Source organism: Scylla paramamosain, chromosome 8 (assembly GCF_035594125.1).
Source record: "Scylla paramamosain isolate STU-SP2022 chromosome 8, ASM3559412v1, whole genome shotgun sequence".
Classification (NCBI taxonomy): Eukaryota; Metazoa; Arthropoda; class Malacostraca; order Decapoda; family Portunidae; genus Scylla; species Scylla paramamosain.
Window position 1 is genome coordinate 24,181,679 of NC_087158.1, and position 21,974 is coordinate 24,203,652.

General features: G+C 38.9%; 2 protein-coding genes across 11 annotated transcripts; one reads left to right on the plus strand and one right to left on the minus strand.

The window, feature by feature from the left end:
- Positions 1 to 2,557: 2,557 nt before the first annotated feature.
- LOC135103018 (palmitoyltransferase ZDHHC23-like) lies at positions 2,558 to 9,383 on the minus strand. Of its 4 annotated transcripts, none has more exons than XM_064008870.1 (5): positions 9,246 to 9,383; positions 6,871 to 6,986; positions 5,053 to 5,691; positions 4,502 to 4,687; positions 2,558 to 4,041 (listed from the first exon to the last, which is right to left on the minus strand). In XM_064008870.1, the coding sequence occupies exons 3-5, from the start codon at positions 5,643 to 5,645 to the stop codon at positions 3,840 to 3,842; spliced, it is 981 nt and encodes a 326-aa protein (XP_063864940.1). In that variant the 5' UTR covers positions 5,646 to 5,691; positions 6,871 to 6,986; positions 9,246 to 9,383; the 3' UTR covers positions 2,558 to 3,839. The 4 variants fall into 4 exon arrangements, with proteins under 4 accessions (XP_063864940.1, XP_063864942.1, XP_063864939.1 ...); XM_064008872.1 differs by having other exon boundaries at positions 6,830 to 6,986; XM_064008869.1 differs by lacking the exon at positions 9,246 to 9,383 and adding an exon at positions 8,510 to 8,666.
- LOC135103017 (uncharacterized) lies at positions 8,961 to 20,516 on the plus strand. Of its 7 annotated transcripts, none has more exons than XM_064008864.1 (10): positions 8,961 to 9,066; positions 10,412 to 10,546; positions 11,202 to 11,396; positions 12,171 to 12,335; positions 12,733 to 12,889; positions 13,432 to 13,580; positions 14,046 to 14,237; positions 14,529 to 14,567; positions 14,803 to 14,976; positions 16,569 to 20,516. In XM_064008864.1, exons 2-10 carry the CDS (start codon positions 10,415 to 10,417, stop codon positions 18,432 to 18,434), a joined length of 3,069 nt encoding a protein of 1,022 aa, XP_063864934.1. In that variant the 5' UTR covers positions 8,961 to 9,066; positions 10,412 to 10,414; the 3' UTR covers positions 18,435 to 20,516. The 7 variants fall into 7 exon arrangements, with proteins under 7 accessions (XP_063864934.1, XP_063864935.1, XP_063864932.1 ...); XM_064008865.1 differs by lacking the exon at positions 8,961 to 9,066 and adding an exon at positions 9,185 to 9,306; XM_064008862.1 differs by lacking the exon at positions 8,961 to 9,066 and adding an exon at positions 9,263 to 9,402.
- The last annotated feature ends 1,458 nt before the right edge of the window (positions 20,517 to 21,974 follow it).

Here is a 21,974-nt window from a genome sequence, read left to right on the forward strand (position 1 = left end):
TGAAGAAAAAAAAAAATCCACTTCGGAGTCACTTCAGCCACTCAACACACGTGACCTAATTCCTCCCCGGCGGCCATCTCAGCCAGCCCGAAGTGAAGTCAGGTCAACACATGTCAGCTGGATGAGAAAGATCCATCAAAATATCTTCGCATCCTTCCCAGCTCGTCCCTCATCACTCTTCACGCCACTTCGCCTTCCTCCCGACTTGAACTATTGCTGATTTATGTCTTCTCGCTCCCTTGCTAACTCTGGAGCGCGCTGAGCGGAAGAGCGAGGATGGGACGGCCAAATGTCAAGATGAAGGTGGGAGGAGACGAGGGACGGAGTGAATTTTGCATTAGTGGCATGAGGAAGAAAGGGTGGGACAGGGGAAAAGAAAGACGAGAGAGAGAGAGAGAGAGAGAGAGAGAGAGAGAGAGAGAGAGAGAGAGAGAGAGAGAGAGAGAGACTTTAGATCCATCTGTATTTATTTAGAGCTCAACAATACTCGAACACGCGACACAACTTAACATTCATACACTGCACAGTATAATACAATGCAACACTTGAAATACACGACACAATGCACAACGCAACACAACAAAGTACATCACGGCACAACACTCGTACACAGCGCAGCGCAACACACTCGAGAGCCAAGGCAAGCAAGAGCAGTCACTATTTACCTGTCCTTCATCTCCGATTTGAGTGTTCGCCGAGGTGAGGTGGAAAAGATTGACTCCGGAAATGAGATGATTTAAAAACTTCCGTCTTTCTTAGAGTGAAGACTTGCTGATGAAAAAATAGGAATAAATAAAAACGAAAATAAAAATGTGTAAATAAAAAAAAATTATTAAACTGACTGATAACTTTCCATACCATCTGACAGCTTCTCTCTCTCTCTCTCTCTCTCTCTCTCTCTCTCTCTCTCTCTCTCTCTCTCTCTCTCTCTCTCTCTCTCTCTCATAATTTTTTTATGCTTCTGTATTTTTTTTTCATTTTTCTGTCTGTTTTTACTCACTTGGTGTGTGTGAGAGAGAGAGAGAGAGAGAGAGAGAGAGAGAGAGAGAGAGAGAGAGAGAGAGGATGACGAAACTAATTCACTTCCTTAAGCTCTTTTAATAACCTAAAAGTATCCAATCCCAATGTTATTCTCTCTCTCTCTCTCTCTCTCTCTCTCTCTCTCTCTCTCTCTCTCTCTCTCTCTCTCTCTCTCTCTCTGATAGGGCACGTGCCGCCAAGTAAGGCTGATCTGTTTATACAATCTTAAATTCTACGGCGCGGCGTGATTTGCATACAGATGAGGTACACAATGAGGCGCAGGAGCAGCTAGGGGGATGAGAAGACAGGACCCTGATGACCGCACCGTAATGGTAATGGTATAGTGCAATTATTGTAACGAGGATGATGATGGTGATGGTGAAGATAACAATAATAATCTGACAACGACCTGTGTGTGTGTGTGTGTGTGTGTGTGGCCAGTATTCTGAAACACTTCTGCGCATCATCTCCACTTCATTCATTAGAGTCTAGTTGAAGTTACACGGATTTCTAATTAAAGATTTTGTTTATGATTTTAGTAACATATTAAGTAAAGAACATATCCTAACTATAAGATAGAAATTCTGAGATTAGAATTTTTTTTCATTTCTTTTCAATTAAGGTCCGGACTTGTAAAAATAAAAATATATAAAAATTTGCAAGTAAAAATTTTCCTCTATTACAGATTAAATCACGAAAAGAAGAAAAAAAGAACATTGATACAAAAAGTATATATGAACCATTAAAGTGTGTTTTTATTGCCATGATTTCTTTTAAAACTGAAATACAGTTATTATCTATGCACCACTTCTAAAAATTGAAAAGAATATTTTACATTTACACAATGGTTCTTTTTTAACAAGATTTCCATATTATTGACAGAAGACTCCTTAGAACCCACAGATCATTTATGTGGCCCTTGAACTTTTAAGAATACATGTGTGTGTGTGTGTGTGTGTGTGTGTGTGTGTGTGTGTGTGTGTGTTCTTGATGTCCTCGTAGTAGAGAAGAAAATTTGACCCGTGTTGCTTGTTCGACTTTCAGTAGCTTAATTAAACCGAGTCTCGAAACCCTTTGTGCAATGATGTCGCGTCAATCACTTCCCCACATATTTATGTTGGTAACGATGTGCTGTTGTTGCAAGTGTTATGTATATTAGTATAAGGGACTCAGTAGCAGTGATAATGAAAAGTTTGTAGTCCAGGTGAGAATAACTGCAGGTGTATGTATGTGTGTGTGTGTGTGTGTGTGTGTGTGTGTGTGTTTATTTTTTAAAGAACGATATTATCAATTTGCCTCACTTTTTACTAATGAATTTCTCACAAGGATAACCAAGGCATATATTGTCTAGTTTAAAAGATAATAAAATTGATGCAGAAAAGTCCCATAACAAAGAAAATTTCAAGTACCCAACTTTATACATATCCTAAATTCCTTATCTCATTTATTAATTTTCTTCTGTAATTCCTTTTTCTACTTTGCATTTAATTTGCACCTGAAACTAGACAATAAAAAAGGATGAAGAAATTCATAGATATCCTTTTAAAGATATATTTTCAAAGGTTACTCTGGGTAAAAATTATCACAAGAATCATCACTGATTACCTGAGCCTCACCTCCACAGAGGAGGCCAGTAGACACTTTACTGTCTTTTCTTTGGTATTTGACATTTGAATCAGCAAATCAAAAATGGTGACAATGAATTGTACAAATATAAGCTTGACTTTTTGTACCATTCTATCACACATAATTTGCAGTGTTGGTTCACTAGTGCTGTCTGGACTACACATAGTGACACAAACTTGCCTGCTTGTCATTCATATGGGATAGCATAGAAAAAAAAAAAAAATGCACAAAAACTTTTTAGTCTTGCATTTTCTTTTTCACTTCTTAATATTATGATATAACACTTTTTCACTTTTTATTATGAAAACACATTTTATTCAAATCAGTTTAGAAAAATATCCTAAATGTACATTTAAGCATGCCTTTTTAATCATCATTTTACTTTTATGTATTCATTCTCACATTAATTTTCAACATTATTGCAGGGAATCCTTGTGAGTATGAATGTATGCAAGTATAATCTACTCTTCAGAGATCTCAATGATGTGTGAATTCTTATATATCACACTGTTCCACTTTACCACTTATGTACTTTTCATCCTCCATAATCACATCTCTCAATCCCTATCTTGATCTCCATCCTTACTGCATCATAAAAGACCCACCACTTTTATGTACCTGGACCAATCTGCTGATTGAACCAGTTGTGGGAAAACATCCTGTGTAGGCCACATTTACATTCATGTATTCACAGGTGCTCACCATACATATATTTAAGCACAACCACTCTTCTTCAGTGTACAAGTATCCCTTTTGTATCCAATGCTTCCTTCACACTATTCACACTTTACGTGTATCATTCTTTTTTCTTGCTGGTTGTAACAAAAATACAGTGATGATACTGATACTTCAAAAGGGATAAAAACTAGCAACAATGTAATATATCCTGAAATAATATTGAAATTTAAACTGATTACTCTTCATGAGATTACCTATATTATGGATGCATTTGATGTGCTTTCTGATGGACTTCATATGTCATTCTCATTGTTCCTAATACAAATGACCAGGTATGTCATTCATAATAATTGTATCTACAAATTTTAACTTAAAACCTATGGACTGCCTTTGACACATCCAGTGGAAACGATCATGAATACTGACAGCATTGCAAATATTACAACTCTTCCTCTTCATGTGAAACGTGCACAGTGCCAATTGTATTAATATTCCAAACAATGTTCTTTGGTACCTCAGCTTCTCCACCAAAACCTGAAGCAGTTTTCAAAAGGTTGCTTGACAGAGCAACCCCCTGACCTAGACTGAGAGTGTCTGTACCTGAACTCCCTCAGCCTTACCCCCCACAGCATACACACCACTTGCTGCACCAATGCCACACTCACAAATACTGCCAGGAAGATGCTGTAGCATGCAGCAGATGCAGACAAGCTGTATCTGGGGAAGATAAATCATATTTCAAATATGAGTAATGTTCAGAATTGAGGACATTTGGTGAGATGAGGATATCTTTCTTCCTGCAATTCATAGAACTACATTAAAAAAAAAAAAGTATTGTATTTCTTAGAGTTTTTGAGTATTATATATGTATAACACTTTATATATACAGTAGTTATGAAGTTTTAACAAATTTCTAAAACATCTCAGAGTATGATAAAGAATGAAAATAACTGGTACTTCTGAGAGAGACAGCTTCTAGGCTGGTGAAATGCAAAACATTATGCACTGTAAGAAGACAAGGAAGGAAGTGTGCATTATAAGTATTATATATCTGAGAAGTAGTCTGAAAATCTTACTGTTGTAGCTGTCTATTTTCAAACAATACTTCATGACAGAACTGTATTATGTATATGCATATTTTTTAATAGTTTGATGTACTCATACATATACAACTTACCGCCAGTTCATGAATGCATTGGTGCAGATATGAGGAACAAGGATAGTTGTGAAGTAAACATCAACAAGTTTTGGATGGCATGCTGTGGTCAGGCTGAGCTGGGCACCATAACACAGAGCCATCAGACCAAAGGTGAGCCCAGTTACAAACCAGCGGTCATTCACACAGCTGATGCAGGTGTCCAGCCTGAAGAAAAAAGTGTCATTTCACTAAATATTTACTCATTTTTAACTGAAGGCACATATATATCAAACTTACTATCTCTAGTACTTCCTTAAGACATAGAAATGAAAAAAGAATGAAGTAAGAATCTCTATTGGAACTTTCTACTCCTCATGGCTCAAGAATTAAGCAGAAGGATTTTCTGATATGTTAATTTTATTTTCTTATTCATCATCCTACATTTTTGCATGCTATTTCAAATGATGCAAAAAATAAAAGCTTAGGAAGAGAAGTTTGTAATACAATCAAGTAATTTAATAAAACAAGTTGAAGTCTAATAAACAAGTGAGGGAAGTATATGAATTAATATCAATCAAAGGGGGACTCACCACACACAATGGTGATCCCGCAGCAGGAAGCAGGTGTCACACTTGTAGCAGTGGGAGGCTTGGCGTGGCACCTGCTGCTGACACTCTCCACAAATCCTCCATGCTCCTGACTCAAAGATCTCACTTTCCTCACTGCCCTCTTTGCTCTTAGACTCAAAGCCAGGACAAGTGGTGGCACGGACAAGGTACATGCACGTACATGACACACAAACTAGCGACATGAATGCAAAATTCTCCAGTGCATTGATTTTAAGCTCGGCAATGACCTGAGTATAGTATATAAAGAGAAGAGAAATGAGAGACACAATAAGCCAAGAAAAATAAAATCGTGATCTTGGATTTTTTTTTAACAGAGATTTGTCTCTTTTATATATCTGAGCATTCTGCGTAACCACTGTGTTCTTGATGGATTGATGTATGACAAGCATGAGTGATGGTAAGATGAAACTGTATGTCACTATAGTAAGAGTCCAAGAAAAGCTCCCAAGAAAGATGGTGAAGAACACACAACACAAGGCAGCAGCAACATCCAGTGGCACCTTCTTTGCCCCGCCAGGCCAGGGTATCCTCAGGCGGTCACCAACTGTGTCCATGATCTTGTCAATGTTATGTTGCTGAAGTGATTGCCTTGTGAAAACTCTGTAAGAAAAGCAGAACAGCATTACTGATACAGAAGTGGTGTATGTAATAAAAATCAACAATTCATGACGGTTAAAAATTTGAATAATCTTACTTTATATGCCATATTTATCTATGAAATATTAGTTAAACCAATTAATCTTATGTAAAGGTTTGTCTGCCTTGTTGTCAATAAATTATTGAGAAAAACAAAAGAAGGCACACATGAAACTGAAATCATCAAGATAATCCATCTTTGTGTGCACTTAAGAAAATATAAATGGAAACTAACATATTTTTTTTCTCTATTTTTTATCATATTTATCATTTTATCAAGAAGGAATGCATGAAGTTTACAGAGTCTTTGTTGAAGCATTTACACCTTCAGAGAATAAACTGTGACATCTATCTATCATGTAGGACAAAAGAGAGAAGCTGCAGCTGTAAACTGAGCATACTGGCTGTCAAAATAGAAGGGAGAGGATGAAGCTGAATAGCTCAGTACAACACACTGCAAATATGTGCAAGAAATTGTGGAAGAAACTTGGGAAGGAACAACATGATAGGAGCATGCCACAGGAATGTTAGGTACAGTCATGTGTCATGCAAGTTCAACTGTTATACTCTTCTGTTTCCTTTTTTATCTCATGTATTTTTTTTTTACCTGCACTGTAAGCTTCATTACAAAATCTTCCTGAAGTAATCATTGTGTTCCAATACCAGTTTCTCCTTTTTATTACATGTACTGTACATCATCTGACAAACCTGTTATCTATCCCATTTTGTAATTTTTTTCTTCTAGACATTTTCACTTTTTTCCCCTGAGTAGACCAACATGATTATGGTATTAGTAGGAATAAGAATTAAAAAAAAAGCAAGGAATACTGGTGCACAAATACTTTATAAGCACTTCCACATCAGTCTGTGCATTACAAAGTACCCAAGTACACATGATATAAATACATCCACCACACACTGCAATGGCCACCTTAGAGGAAAAGCACTTACTTGAGTTCTGTGCAGTGCTGGGTGTTAGATCATTCATGTAAGAAAGCATAAGAAAACTGCCATTCTCAGCATATACTTCACTGTAAAACTTTCTGTGTATGCTTGCAAAACTCACAGCACTCATATGGTATGCTATGTTCATTATACATACATTAATTTAGAGATAATTATCAGGTGAAACCACTGAATCACCTCTCAAATGCCTCGTCAATGGCCTCACAGTCGCACAGAACCGCCAGGAGGTGGGACCGCTGATTGTTCTCGTTGATGTACTCACAACAGCACAGGGCAGAATCATCATATTTAACCTGTTGACAGGAAAAGCACTAATAATTGCAGAAAACACATCCAGTACCAATTAGGGATTAATAAACACATAACATCTAACCTTATCCTCGTGATCAGAGATACTTATTTCTTACTTATTTGCAGATTACAATTGCAATTTCATCATCAGGTCAAGTTTCTTTCGTACAGTCAATAGATGGATTGGATCACATGGTTAGCGAGGGGATTGTATCATATGTGGTCTTTAAGGGCTTGGATTGTGTATGGTTGTGAGGTGCATTGGATCAAGCATATATGGTCAAGCAATCAGTGTAAGTGTTCACTAAACAACCTTAGATCATAATATTGCTAAATAATCACTTAGCAATTCTTAACATGCCAATCCATATCAGCCAACAGAATACTCAGAATAACAAAATCTGCAAATTCAAACAAGTATGGACTTAGTTTCTGAAGGATGTGAGTTCAATAATAACTGATACTCTTAAGCTATAGGTAAAAATTGAGGGACTCCACCTCCCACTCTTCCTAGCCAGGTTAGGCTAACCTAACCTAGCCTAACCAACCTCACCTTACCTAATCTAACTTAACCTTACCTAACATAACCAAACCTAACAACCTAATCTAACCAAATCAAACCTAACCTAACCTAATTAAAAGTTGACTGCCCACCAAAATTGCCACAGATGTTAAGTGGGGCATGTATCCTGTTGATATCCAAAAATTAAACATATCAGTTGGGAGCAACTATTCTGCACATTAACCAAAACATAGTCTTTCTAGCCTTAGTGGGACTTTTATAGAAACCTCGTCACTACAATGGATGGGGTAAGTCCAACTCAGACCATCTCCAACATGAACCATTCTTAAATACCAACTCGGACCATTCCGGATGACCAACTCTGGCTATTTTTATTACAAACTTGAATCATCGTTTATTCCAACTCAAAATCCAAACCTTAGGTGAATCATCCAAATCATCTTCTCATCTTCACTTATGTCCACCCCGGGTTTCATTTCTAGACCATAGTAAACACATCATGAACAAGTGTTTGGTGTGCCTCAACACAGTGCATCCCCAACAGGTGAGATTACAGCTTTCTGTGCAGTTTTCCTGTCTTCTTAGTATATTACAGAAATTTAACGTGTAAATTAATATGAACTCTACAGAAATTATGTTCTAGCATTTGGCTATTTCATCAAATAAGCCTTTTGCATACTCTAATTTATGTTCATCTTATTATTTTTACCTTTTATTCTATTTATCTATATCTGGTCCTAGTTTACCCAGCAGCCTGGCCTCTATAACTCAGCCCAGTCAAGCAAGTAGAGAAGGATGTGCATATTAGTGTAGCTCAAATCTGCTGATACGCTAGCCCATTGTAAGTAGTGTTAGTTACGTGCTGTAAGTAACAACGAAATGCTGCTGTCAAGAATATCAGAAAAATTGTAATCTATGATCATCCCTACTGTGGTCTAGAGGAGAGTAAAATTACCGGTCATCTTATTAAGCTTACTTCCTATTGTCCCTTACTTATTTTACCTTATGAACCATGATTCTGGCCGTGCTTAGGGTTGAGTTCCAGAGTTCTACACTACCATCTGACAGGAGAACTCATGAACTTCACACCATCCTGTCTTTTGTCTTCCGAGGAAATGGTAAACAACAACAATCACAGTGGTGCCGCTTCTTCCTCGCAGGTGGTGGGTGGTGAATGTTATTACTGCCTTATTTACCAGCCTGACTTTCCTGATGCTGCGTATATTTAGTGAGATAGATTCAAATATATATATGAAAAAAATACATGCGAAGATAAGAAGTGTTATAGGGGATGACATGTAGATCAGGCGAAATTCGAAACACAGGACTGATAAATTATTTACAAACCCCTCAAACTTCTATCATCCTATTTAAACTTAATAAAGCGAAATAAAAACAGGTCTAAGCTAAAAGACGCTAAAACCAGAGGTGCTGGGGGATGACAGATTGATGGGCCGAAACAGGAAACATGGCACCACTGTCCCGCCATTTTACAGCCCGACCATCCCGACTTGTCCCTCATGGATGTAGATTTTTGGACTCCCTAGCGCTTCTCTGAGGTAAGACCCGGTACAGACTCATGCCAAATATCCAGGAAAGTACCGTCCAATCAGAGGAAGCGATGTAGTAATGACAGAGAAGAGAACAAGGTGGTTAAGTATTTGGGTTGCTGGATATTTGGGTTGGCATTCCTGTGTTGGCGTGATGGCAGGCAACCACAGGGGGGCTGGCACTGTACCCTGGGGCAGACGCACACCGGGGACGTTGGTGTGACATGGATATAATGGTGTAGACGACTGGTGCGTCCTGGGTCATGTGTGGGGGAGGTGATGGCGTGAGGTCAGGCTTAGGGCGTCCCTCTCCCCACCTCAAGGGCTGACGGCTGACTGTGCAGGGTACGTGGTGCGGTGTCTTGTGGTGGTGCCCTGTGCTGTTTAGAGGACTGGAGGGAGGCGTGGTGTGCTGCTGTGCGAGGGTGCGACAGCTGCATCAGGTGACAAGGATGCCAAGACAAGTGTTCTTCTTTCACGTCCAATTTAGGGTTGCTTAAATATGATTGGAGTGAGTTTTGTGTTAATTTGGTGTTTGTGTATTAGTCTGTGTTTGTTTGATTTTGAGGGTGAGACTTGTGAGTTTTGATATTTTGTAGTGTAGGGGATGATGGCATGGAATAAAACCACATCTCTTCTTCCTTTTCATCAACTTTGCTAGACTGGTGGAAAATTATTTGATTTAGATAGGGAAAGCAGCATGAGCCCTGTATGTTATCAACAAAAATGCTGTAGAGCTATCTTCTTAAAGACATACTATAACTGTGTATGTGTGGGACGATGTCTTGGGCAGTGAGGAGCCCTGGAATTAGATATAATCAAATATTCAACCTCCTGACGAGGGACACTCACTGTGACCTGCTGTGTGTTTGGTTAATGTGCAGTATAGGTGCTGCCAACCAATCTGTCTGATTATTTGGATATGAATAGAATACATCTTTGGTGGTTTCGGTTTGCCTTTGGTCAGGTTAGATTAGGCTGTTTAAATCGGGTTTCATTAAGCTTTGTTAGCTTAGTTTAGTTAGGCTAGGTTAGGTTAGCTCCCACTGGCTAGATGAAGGGTGGGATGGAATTTTACCTTTTACAAGTAGTCAAAATTCTTATCTTAGAGAAATTTTCCTAGATATTTTTGGAGTGTAATGTTTTGTTAGTGCTGTCTTTCATTTGTAAGGGAAGTTAAGCTAATGACAACCAGGAAAAAGAGTAAGAAGTCTGTGAAGAACACTTTCCTGCTGTAATCACATACAAATAATGTGAAACCTAAGAGCAACATGTAAGTTCAGTGTGTAGTGGTGGGTTGTCTTTGATAAGCACATACATGACTTTATTTATTTATCTTTTTTTTTTTTTACAGAGGATGGAGGGGCTGCCTTTGGACGTGTCTCCCCTGGGGGATGAAGGAGCCCAGATGATCACCTTAGTGGAGACATCAGCTCTGGAAGAGGAAGGACACCAGCCACCCAACGTGCACATCCTCACGGCACATCAGGTGGGTCCTTGGATCAGGATTTCCATTGTATATCAATTGTATATCAAGAAAAGTTATGTATGAAATTTAACCTCGTCAGCCTTCATGGGGCCAAGTTCATGTAATGGTTAGTGATTGGGACAGTAATGGTAGGTGCATGCTTCCATTTTTACCACCACCTCATGGAGTAGGATAGAGAGGACTTGTTTTTACCATTCTGTCATGCTGCCCCTCAACATGTCACGGCCAGTATCTTGGATTTGGAATTGCTGTAGCTCCTGTGCTGTGTTCTGATTATATTTTTAGTAGTAGTACCTATATCTGTTGCTTGAAATAGTCACAGGGGTCTGTTCACTGAGCACAGTCAACAAAGGTAACAGTTGCATTGAAGGGTTTTATAATCAATCAGGAAGTTACATGAATTGAGATCTCATGGCAAGAACACATTTTTATGCTGTTAGATGCTCAGATAAATTTCTTACCGTTTTCATTGTGCTTCATTATTCACTTCTGTATAGTCATGTATGTAAGAATGTGAGGCAAAATTTTCTTTGTTATTATTTTACTTGTTTAGTATTGAAATGCCTTAAGGATAAACTTTCACCTTGCATGTCTTATTGTTGACAATTAGTTTATTTAAGTATGAGTAAGAAAATAATTTTCACTCTGCCTTTAGCTGGAGAGAGCAAATGAGCAGGGTGGACTCGAGGACAGGCAGCAACCACACTCTCTCAGTCATCAACTGCAGGAGCATGGCGAGCCTCTGTCCAGGCTGCAGCGGGACACGTCACAGTCCAGCCCTCACTGCCTGGTCTGCAACGCCAAGCTGGGAGTGTCAGCCCGAGGAGCCATGGAAGTCTTCTCTGAAAAGGTTGGTTTCTGTTTCTGTTATCATTGGACGTAGTATGAAAGGAATCCTATATTAGGTGAAGTAGAAAAAATGGAAAATTTTAGAAAGAAAGTTTCTCAAATAATTCAGTTTTGGTTTGCAATAGATAGAAGGACAACTGATATGATGTTCATTATGTGGAAGATGCAGGAAAAGTATTCAGAGGAAGAAATTTTGCTTTATTTTTGCTGAAATGTATGGAAAGCCTTTTATAAAATACTTAGAGTGCGTGAGAGTTAGACACTGAGGAGTAGCTGGTTAGAATGTTAGAATGTTGGTGCTGCCAGAAGTAAGGATAAACAGAAAATTGAGAGATGAATTTTCTTCAGATATGAGTGTGAACCAGGGGTCTTTCATTACTGCTTTGCCTTGTGATTTTAGTGTAGCACTTCCATGGGAGGTGTTGCTCACTGATGCTTTAGTGTGAGTTACAGAGAATGAGGTTAAGGCAGAATCCAAGTTCAAAAGATGGTACAGAATCAAAAGACACAATGGTAAATTAATTGTCGTGATTTCACATGAGAATAGTGGCAATAATAGTGAAGATGCTTGGTCACATACAGTTTGCAGAAGGGATATGGACTTTTATGTTGTGTATTATAATACAGGTGCTGAATGTGAGGATTCTGGTGTATATTTCTGATAGGACATAAAATACAAAAGTGAATTTATGTTATTGCAGATTTCATTTGATACAGCAGTGTTTATTATGATTTCATGTTTAAGTTATGATATGTTTACATTTTCTTTCTACAGGCAAAGACTTCCCATCGACAACTGCAAGTTCACGTCATCCTGAGCACCATTGTCAACCAGGATGTGAGTGCTGTTGTGGCTCACTCAAGTATTGTTTGTAAGAAATGCTTCAAGTTAATTGATGACATTGATTCCATGGAAGGTCAACTCATTAATATGAAACAGGTAATGAGATGTTAATATGTTATGTTATTCTAGTGTAGATCTGGATAATAATGAATTGTTTTCCTTATTCTGAGATACATTTAGGGTTTCTATTTACATGTATTTCAGAGTTTTCACTAATATTATTTTTATATCAGGATGAGATCTTTGAATTAATTTCAAATAGAAATTGGAAAAAAATAGAAGTATGTTGGAAAGCAGTGATGCACCAAGTTTTGTACTTCATTGCTTTCTTTGGAACCTTGTTTCCATCAACTGTCTTTCCTGTCAACATAACTGACAACACATTTGCACTTCTACACCCAAATGTGGACAGCATATGTTTGTTGTCTTCATAATGATAGGCAGAAGAGTGTCAGCTCCCTTATCTGCAATTACATTATTTGATATCGCTCAGGTGGTGACAAACAAATACATGAGGACACTGGCCCTGGTGAAGCAAGACTCAGGAGTGTCGGAGAATGTGGACAATGTGTTGGAAGAGGACACTCTTAACCTGGAAGCCTCATCTCTCACCAAGGATGACAAGGACTTCAAAGTGTACATGGGCTCAGGTGAGTAAACAAGTTTTGATACCCTGTGGAAAATCACTTGTCAGTAGTATTTACACATTCAGAGGAAAGTGATTGTGAGTGGTTGAGCAGGGATTTTTATCTTACACTAATCACAGGAAGTTACAAGAAGAATATGGAGATGGATGCTCACATTTATTATGAACCCTTATCAAGGAGAATAGTAGGCATCTGATCTTGCAACTTTCTGCAGTTACTGTACATTACTTGACCTAATTCATGATTTTTATGGTTTGCTTTGTTAGCTATCTTTGTCATTATCTCTTATTGGTAATTTATTTTTTACAACTTAGTTTATCTGATGAGTAGATTTTGTAACAAAAGGTGAAACCTTGAACAGTATTCCTTCACAGTCAGCTACTCTTGCACCAGGGAACCAGTCTTTGAGTGAAGCATACCATTAATTTCTTTACTTACACAAGATAAGGACGTGAGAGAGGCCATAATCTTTGTTTCATGAATTCCGTGAATGTGATTGACACAAAAATATTCCTTTGTTTTTATAAAAAGTGTTTTGTTTACAGGAAGTGGAGGAGGTAAAGGCAAACGGGGCCGCAGGGGACGTTCAAGAGGCCGGCCACCAAGTGTTAAGCTGGAGGTGAAACAGGAGGAGTCTGTGGAAGTTATTACTGGCCTGGCCGCCGGTGACAATGTGGAGTCCCTTAAGCATCAGGCAAGTGATGGCAGGAGGAGCCTTTTTCTATGATTGTGGAGGAGTTAGCTAAGTTAACCTTACTGTATATTTCCAGAATAAGGTCTTAAGTATTTGATACAGCCCTTTGTAAAGACAACTTGAGGAACTTGTAAAGCATGTGTGGCTTAATGCAGTAATATCATAGCTAATATCATGGGTGTGAAGACTTCACTTTAAAATGGAAATGTCCACACCTCTACTTACCAAGTGATAGGCATAGATGCTACCACCAAATAGGAAGTTTTGTGTGTGGGTATTTACATTAGAACTTAAGCCTGGCTAGCTGTACAGTGTAGATGTGGTCATTGTGGTGTTTTACAGGTACTTTGTGAGTTTGCTTGATGATAATTGACCTTCATTGATGAATGATATAAAAGCAAGCTAAAGACAACATGTTTTGTTAACTGAGCTTCAGTATTGTAAGATGACTCCTCTTCCTTTCAGGGTCTGCTGGGATCATCTGACAGTAACGATGGCCTTTCTGGGAGGCTGGAGGGCAACTTAGAGGAGGAAGGTGGAACAGACATGCTGATGGTTGAGGAGGAGATTTTAGAGAACTCTGTTGTGGTAGAGACTGTGGAGGATGTGATGGAGGTGGATGGTTTGGACCTGGAGGACACTGAGAGCTGTGTGCAGGTAAGACACTACTGCTTAGGTTTTTAGATAATGTTATCCGTAAAGTTGAGTATTGTAAGTATAAAGAGTGAGTTCATGTGATTTAAAGCTTGTTCAAGAAGTATCTGTCTTGTGTCAGGAAGAGAAGTAGTGTATCTTAAACTTTCCAACTCTGTCCCCTTGTGACTGCACACTTAGCCCAGGAATTCCTTCACAAAAAATATTTGCAGAGGTCCTATCAATTGTGCTATGACAGTCCTCTTGATGCCCTCTTGATTCTCAAATTGAGAGCCCTTATAGTGACATCTTCAGTTTACAGAACACCCAGAAGATAACCAGGAGCTGTGTCTGGCAAGTAGTGTCATAAGCTGAAGTGTCTGACAAGTAGTGAGCATTTTAAACCTGAGAAATAGTGATGACACTATCACCTCTTGACTGCAACTGATTTCCAAGTAAAAATAAAAAAAAGAAATCAGACATTTGAACAGATTCAGTATGTACCAGAGACAAGATAGAATATAGATTAATTCTCATATTATATTTAATGTGTTGTATTTTTTATCTTTACATTGCTGTATGTTTGCAGATCAGTGGCTTGACTTTGCCATCCCTGGGTACACATGAGCTGAATGTGGAGCAAGAGGAGCAGGGCCTCAATCCTGACCATCACTTGCTGGAGGATGGTGCTGAGAAGTACAAGTGTCGCTTCTGCTCCCTTAAAATGTCTGTGCTTGCAGACATCCAGACACACATGCGGGAGGTTTGTATGCATGTCTTTCCTTTTTATGTTGGTGAGACACATAAAGGTTGGAAGCTTGATCACAGTTGATAGTTTTTAGGAAATACCCCAGAAAAATGCATGCAGTGATCCAGAAATATTTCACAGAGTTATGCCAGTGCAGGGAGTTTGCTGACATGCTGGCTCTGAATAATTCTGACATGTTCAAGCATGTATGGAGCCTTTCAAAGCAAAGATGAGGCTTCTTAAAACATTTAATCAGAAAAGACCAAGTTTCTAAGTGTGAGACTATCTGGGTGTGGGTACAATGTTTTAGCTATCCTCTTTCTTAAGGATGTTGGCTTTTGGCTTATAGATAAAAGGATATGATTAATGGTTGATGTGACTTTTGCCTTATCAAAAAATATTAAGCTTAATCATGGTCTTTGTTGCTCCTCTGTTTGTCTGACATAAATTACATACATTATATAATTTGAGGGAGTTATAACTAGCAACTTGACTGCAGTGCAAAGCCAGTGAACTCATCCTCCTGTGCATCTAGGTGTGTGTGAATCCATGATACAGAAGAGCTGAAGTGATCAGCACTGCATTACAAGAGGTGGTAGACCTGGTTCAAATTTTTCTTTGTCATAATCAGTCCTAAATACTACATACTCCAAGCCACCACATGTTGCCATCATCATAAGCTCATTTTCATGTATCATGTAATGTTTTAAGTACTGAAGATGGTTCATAGTGTGAGGAAATCCTTATTGCAGCTCAGCTCCAATCATAATCCAAGATTATTTAAATGACTTCATGTATTTGTTTCACTTACAGCAACTGATGTATATTTCCATACAACTATCAGTGCATAATTTGTTCTGAAGCAGCTGCTGCATGATGTACAGGGCATGAAGTGCTTCACAGTTTTCTTTTCATTGAATTAAAGTTTAAGAGATGGTGTTTATGAATGTCTGACGACTAGCCTGACACTTGTGAATAATTCACACTAGAACTTAAGATATGTTATAGATCCTTTCTGGTAGCCTTTTTTTTTTCTCTCTCTCCAGTAAATTGTAAAATTATTGCTTAAAGAAGATTTCTTGTGTGGGAAGCTTCATTTTTACTCCCATATTGGATGATGTTTTTGTGGTAAAATAAGTAGGAAGGCATTGTGGCAGATAATTCAGTCATATGAAGTAGATAGGAAGCAACTAAGAGAGACAGCAAACTTTTGTCAGGAAATGTATTAATTGGGAATACTTCCCAATGAATTGTAGTTTCCGTAGTTATTTATCACCTTTATGGATGGAGTGTTGAGAGGTAAGTATGACAGAACAATGGGCTAGAATGATTTTATAGCAGCCAGAGACAATGGGAGATGAGTGTGTGTGGTTGTTAGGTCAGCATTTTTAGGATTATATTTAAAATGTTAGAGTATTCTACCTTTTGCTATGCTATTTAATTAATTTTGGAGAAAGCTCTTTATATGAGAAACAATACTATAAGATATACAGGTTAGTCATAATAGGGTTTCATGTTTCAGAGTTTTTATTAATTTCAAATATACACAGTATTTAAACACATATATGTCCATAGTTCTTTATAATGCCTTTTGCCCTCCATTTCAGATGCATCCTGAGCGTCTGTATGAGTGTGAGGTGTGCAAGGAGAGGCTCACCACAAAGGCAGAGTTACTGTGCCACCTAGAACAACATATAGCATCTGGGGAGAAGCCATATGTCTGCACAATGTGTCCACGTAAGTATGCTCTCCCCAGACAGCTGAAGGAGCACATCAGGCACCATATGAACAAGACCTTTGGCTGCACCCACTGTTCAAAGCGCTTCCGCTCAGAGGCAGCGTTGCAGGAGCATTTCAACGTTCACACAGGCAATCGTCCATATGCTTGTGACCAATGCTGCAAAAAATTCACTTCAAAGCACATTCTCAAGACACACATGAAAACCCATGGGGTTCGTCAGAGGCCCCACCAATGCAGAACTTGTGGCAAGAATTTCCTTACCTCTCACCATTTGACTGATCATCTGAATGTGCATGAAGGCAAGAAAAATTACATATGTGAAACATGTGGAAAAGCTTTTGCCACCCAGAGAAGTCTAGATCTTCATGCCATCACTCATTCAGGAGTGAGAAACTTTTCTTGTTCAATATGCCACAAACGCTTTGCTAGAAAAGGTGAAGTAGAGGACCATGAAAGGACTCATACTGGTGAGAAACCATTCCAGTGTGAAATCTGTGGCTCCACCTTTAGTCAGAGGAGCAACCTTCAGTCCCATAAGAGAACCACTCATTATCAGGAAAAGAGGTATCAGTGCAATCAGTGTCACAAGGCTTTCAAAAGGAAGAGGCTACTAATGTACCACGTGATGAGTGTGCACACAGGCGAGCGGCCACACAAGTGTAAGCAGTGCAATGCTGGCTTCGTGTATCCTGAACACTATAAAAAACACCTCAGGATACACACAGGGGAGAAACCATTTAAATGTGATATATGTGGGAAAACTTTCAATTCAAGGGATAATCGCAATGCACATAAATTCATACATTCAGATAAGAAACCTTACGAGTGCATGCTCTGTGGTGTGGGATTCATGCGGAAACCCATGCTGGCTTCCCACCTGCAGCAGCACGGCCACACAGATAACCTGGAAAACTACATCAAGGTTAATCCCCCAACAGTAGTAGCAGCTGAGGGAGGCAAAGGGGAAGGGGGAACAAGTCCAGGTACTACTGTTCGTACCATGAAGCTAGATGAGGACCAGAGTCTTGAGCCGAGCTTGGATGGATCAGTGCAGTTGGTGCGGAGTGGGGTGAGAGATGGAGAAACTGTGGAGGTGGTGTCAAGACCAGTCCACATAATAGAAGCGGATGATTTGCCTCGGTACATTATCCACACTACTGGTGGTGGGGAGCGGACAGAGGAAGGCGTGGGCCATTTCTTTGCCTCCCTACAGGGACAGGTGGTGGAGGTACGGGCTGAAGATCTTGAAAGGTATACGGACCTCACTCCTGACCAAATGACACAGGTTGCACAAGTTGCTGCTCAAGTAGTGACAGGTCAGCCAGCCACTAGTGGAATACAGCAAGTGTCTGTGTCAAGTGACCTCCGCCCATTCAACATCCAGCTGGAGCCAGCCACCAGGGAGGTCACACTACAGACTCAAGCAGGTAGCTCACGGGAGGTGTCGGCATCCATCGGAGTTGCCACAGCTACTGTCACCACTCGGGACGTGACCCTCCCCACCATCAGCCACGTGCAGGGAGGCAGTGGGGCAGCAGTCCTGGTGGGGGGTAGACAGGTGAATTATGAACCTGGGGGTTTAGGACAAGGGACGTTAAGAAAGGTGCTGACAGACAGGGAGGAGCTGCGCACAATATCTGTCCATAACATGGCACAGTCTGACACACGTACAGTGCGCCACTGGCAGCAGCAACCTGTGACCACGCCTGCAAACAACTTCATTGGGGATTAAGGTTTAGAGTGATTCCTTTCTATTTTTTAATAAGTAGTTAGTTGTATTATGAATCATTACTTTAGGAAGTTGTTTGTTGAAGCTAATGAAGTTACAGAAATTGAGATATTTTTGAAACATTGATAAATTAATTGTTGAAGTTTCAGAAGGGTGTTCCATACTGTTATAAGAAAGTTTTGTACATTTAAAGTTTAGCTTCACATTCCCCTTGATATTTAGATGGAAAAACTATTTTTACATTATTTTTGTGGAATGAATGTAGAAAGATTACACCTATGCTTAACTGGCCTTGATATTAGCAGTGATCCATTGGGATGAGGATATTTTTGTACAAGTACCCATTGATCATTATATACCATTATAGGTGGTGATCTTATTTTAAATAAAGAAAAAATAAATAAGAAATATTGTGACCATGATGAAACAGGTGAAATTTACCACAAAATGGTGACTCATCTGTCTGTGCTTCCATTTTAGTTGTGGACCACAAGGAGTCTGTGGTAAGACCAACACAGTTTTCTTTTAGAAAAAGTATATATATTATGACAGTTACTTTAGTTGATAGTCATTTTTGCCTTGACATATTACCTATTGTTAAGAATTATAGGATGCTTCCTTTTTAGTCATGGTTCTTAGTTTTCTGAATTTTTTGCCTTGATTTCTTGAAATCTTGCCCAATGAACTATATGAATAACAGACCTAAGGAACCGTGCCTCGTCCCTTCTTAGTTTCACCAAAGACAGGCTACTGAGGTGTGCAATAACTAAACATTCTGGTCAGTATTTTGATGGACCAGTGTTTGAAGATGCTCAATATCAGGGCCTGATATAGCATATGGTTAGTGAGATTTCTTGAGCCAAGTAGTTAAGTTACCTTGTGAAATGTAATTGCCATTATCTACAAGACTTGACTGCTTGGTACTCTGAGGGATTGTACACATCCGCAAACAGAATCTCTGCATTTTGTAAATATATGTAATCAGCGATACTAAGAATGTATGATAAAAATGGAACTATAATCAAGATAATATAATTACTCAAAGATTTTCCTTGAGGTACGAGAAGGGAGCTGTAACTGAACTATAGTTATGGATTCAGTGAACATTGAGCCTCACATTGACAGTCCTTTGGAGTAATCAGTCAGTGGTTTTATTGGTACATTTGTTAGTCTATTGTAATGAATCACTTGTGATATTACTTTCTGGTCCTGCAAATAGATGGAGATGGCTATTAGTACTGCAGCTTGCTGGTGTGTTGATGCAGGCTTACTAGTCAGCTGATCCAGTTAAATGTTTATAAAAACAATGGAATCTTCCATTTCCAGTCAAGAAATTTTGGAAGAAATAAACACTACATACTCACAGAACTTTTCAGAACTCAACTGTTGACAGTTGAGATCTGTGGAGTATAATTGAAGGGACAACTTTTGGTGGAAAAGTAATGACAGAGTGAAAATGAGGGCATCACTCCTCACCATATATATTGCAGTGCAGAATTGAGTTACTCCGTGCCATCAAATAATATCTTTCCTTTCCTATTGTCTTGCAACTCTCATATATTTCATCCCTCATCATTTACATTTTACCACACTTCTGATTTCTTATCATGATATTTTAGATATTCACAAACAGGTCCTGCCACAACAAGACAAAAGATATAAAATTCTTATTGCTCTACATTCCCTTACTGTGATCAGTATCACATTTACATCTATCACATTTACATCTTTCAACGTTCATAAAATCCTGTATGATGTATTTCTAATTCTCTTGGGGGTGGGGGGATGGTGGACTTTGAAAATCATGCCTTTTACATTGGCACAGATTAAATGTGACAAGGGAGTATCCTCACATTCCTCATTGTAAGTGCATTTACTCAAGTCTTCATTTTGACATTGTGGAATCCATTTTACATAAGCCTCCACAGGAGATTTGATCAGCATTGTTACAGTAAAGACCAAGTATGGAAAATTACTCTCAAGGATTTTATCATTCCATGGAAATGTTTTTACAGTCAATGTTCATGTTGTACATATGTATGAAGAGTGAAAGTGCACTGTATATGAATATGAATAGCTTAATTATTTTGTGTATTATTGCATAGTTGATTTTTCCTTTTGTGTGTGTGTACTTAAACACTGGACTGCATCAAATTCATGTCATTGAATTTTGTTGAACATGGCATGCTTGTATTTGAGTGAGGTGTATATCACCATTATGTATCGTTAGTTATATATATATCACCACTATGTATCATCAGTTATATATCACCATTATGTATCACCTATCATGATTTCTAAATGTCAGATTTTTATTTACATTGATCAGCCTGTGTGCAGTGATAGTAACATACCTAGTTGAATGTTAGTTCCCTAATTGGTCTTCCAGCTAGTTTGATGTTAGTTCCTTCTCAGGACCTGATCACATCTAAAGCCACATCCAGATGATCGAGTTGTGCCCACGAGCACATGGGCAGTTTGTCCATAGACTGGCTCCCTGCTTGTGTTCATTAAGATACTTGTAAAGTGCCTGTTTTGTTAGTTGTGTGAAATCATCAAACACTGTTCATGCCCTAAGGGCACACTTTGACTTGTGTGGGTTTGATTGGCCCAGATCCACACCATGTGGACAACACTACAGTTGTGCCTTTGGACTTAGCCTGGTTGCTAGCAATGCCCAGCGAGCACAGCATCAAGCTGTGCTTGATTGTGTGGATGGGCCTTAATGGGCCTAAGAATGATGTGGTATCCCCACACCACAGTAGATATTGTACTGTCAAGGAAGAAGAAAGAAGACAAAATAAGGAAAAAGAGATGTTAAAATAAACAAGAAGAAAGAAGAAATGGAGATGGATGAAGTAGGGAGAATAATAAGCCAGTCCCCCTCCAGAAAGGTAATTTACATTTTCCTACCAGAAGTCCAGGACTAGGGAACCAGAGAGCACAAACACGAGGTCAGAAGAAGAAGATATGGAAGGAGCTGAGGAAACAAGAAATATAGCAGCAGGACCCAAACACTACAAAATATGAAGAAAGCCATAAAACCACATGGGTCAAAATGTTTATGATTTAGGGGACAAGGCAGAGCAGGAGAAAGTGAAAATAGGCTGGCCAGGAGGTGTGAGACACCAGGAGGAGGAAAGCTTATAGAAAAATACCAATGTCCACTTAAGAGGTGGAAAGATCCACCTCTAATCTGTCCCTATACCCTGACTGGCATTGACGTTTTGTATCAAGTGTGCACGAGAAACGTGAATGGTAAATATATAAAATGTTGTGAGTGGTAAATATATAAAATGTTATGAAAGGTAAATATATAAAGTGTTATGAAAAAGATTATTTTCTGAGGGAAAAAGGCAGTCCCAAACAATTCTACGAGTAGAGCAACAGAATTAGACAGTAGCATACACAGAGGCAGAGTTTCCAGAGGGGCCAAGATCAATGCAAGAACTTAAAACTGTTAAGTGGAACTTGAAAATGTAATGCAGTCTTGAAATTAAGTCTTATTTAAGGAGTAGGAGGATGTTTATTTGTTTTATATTT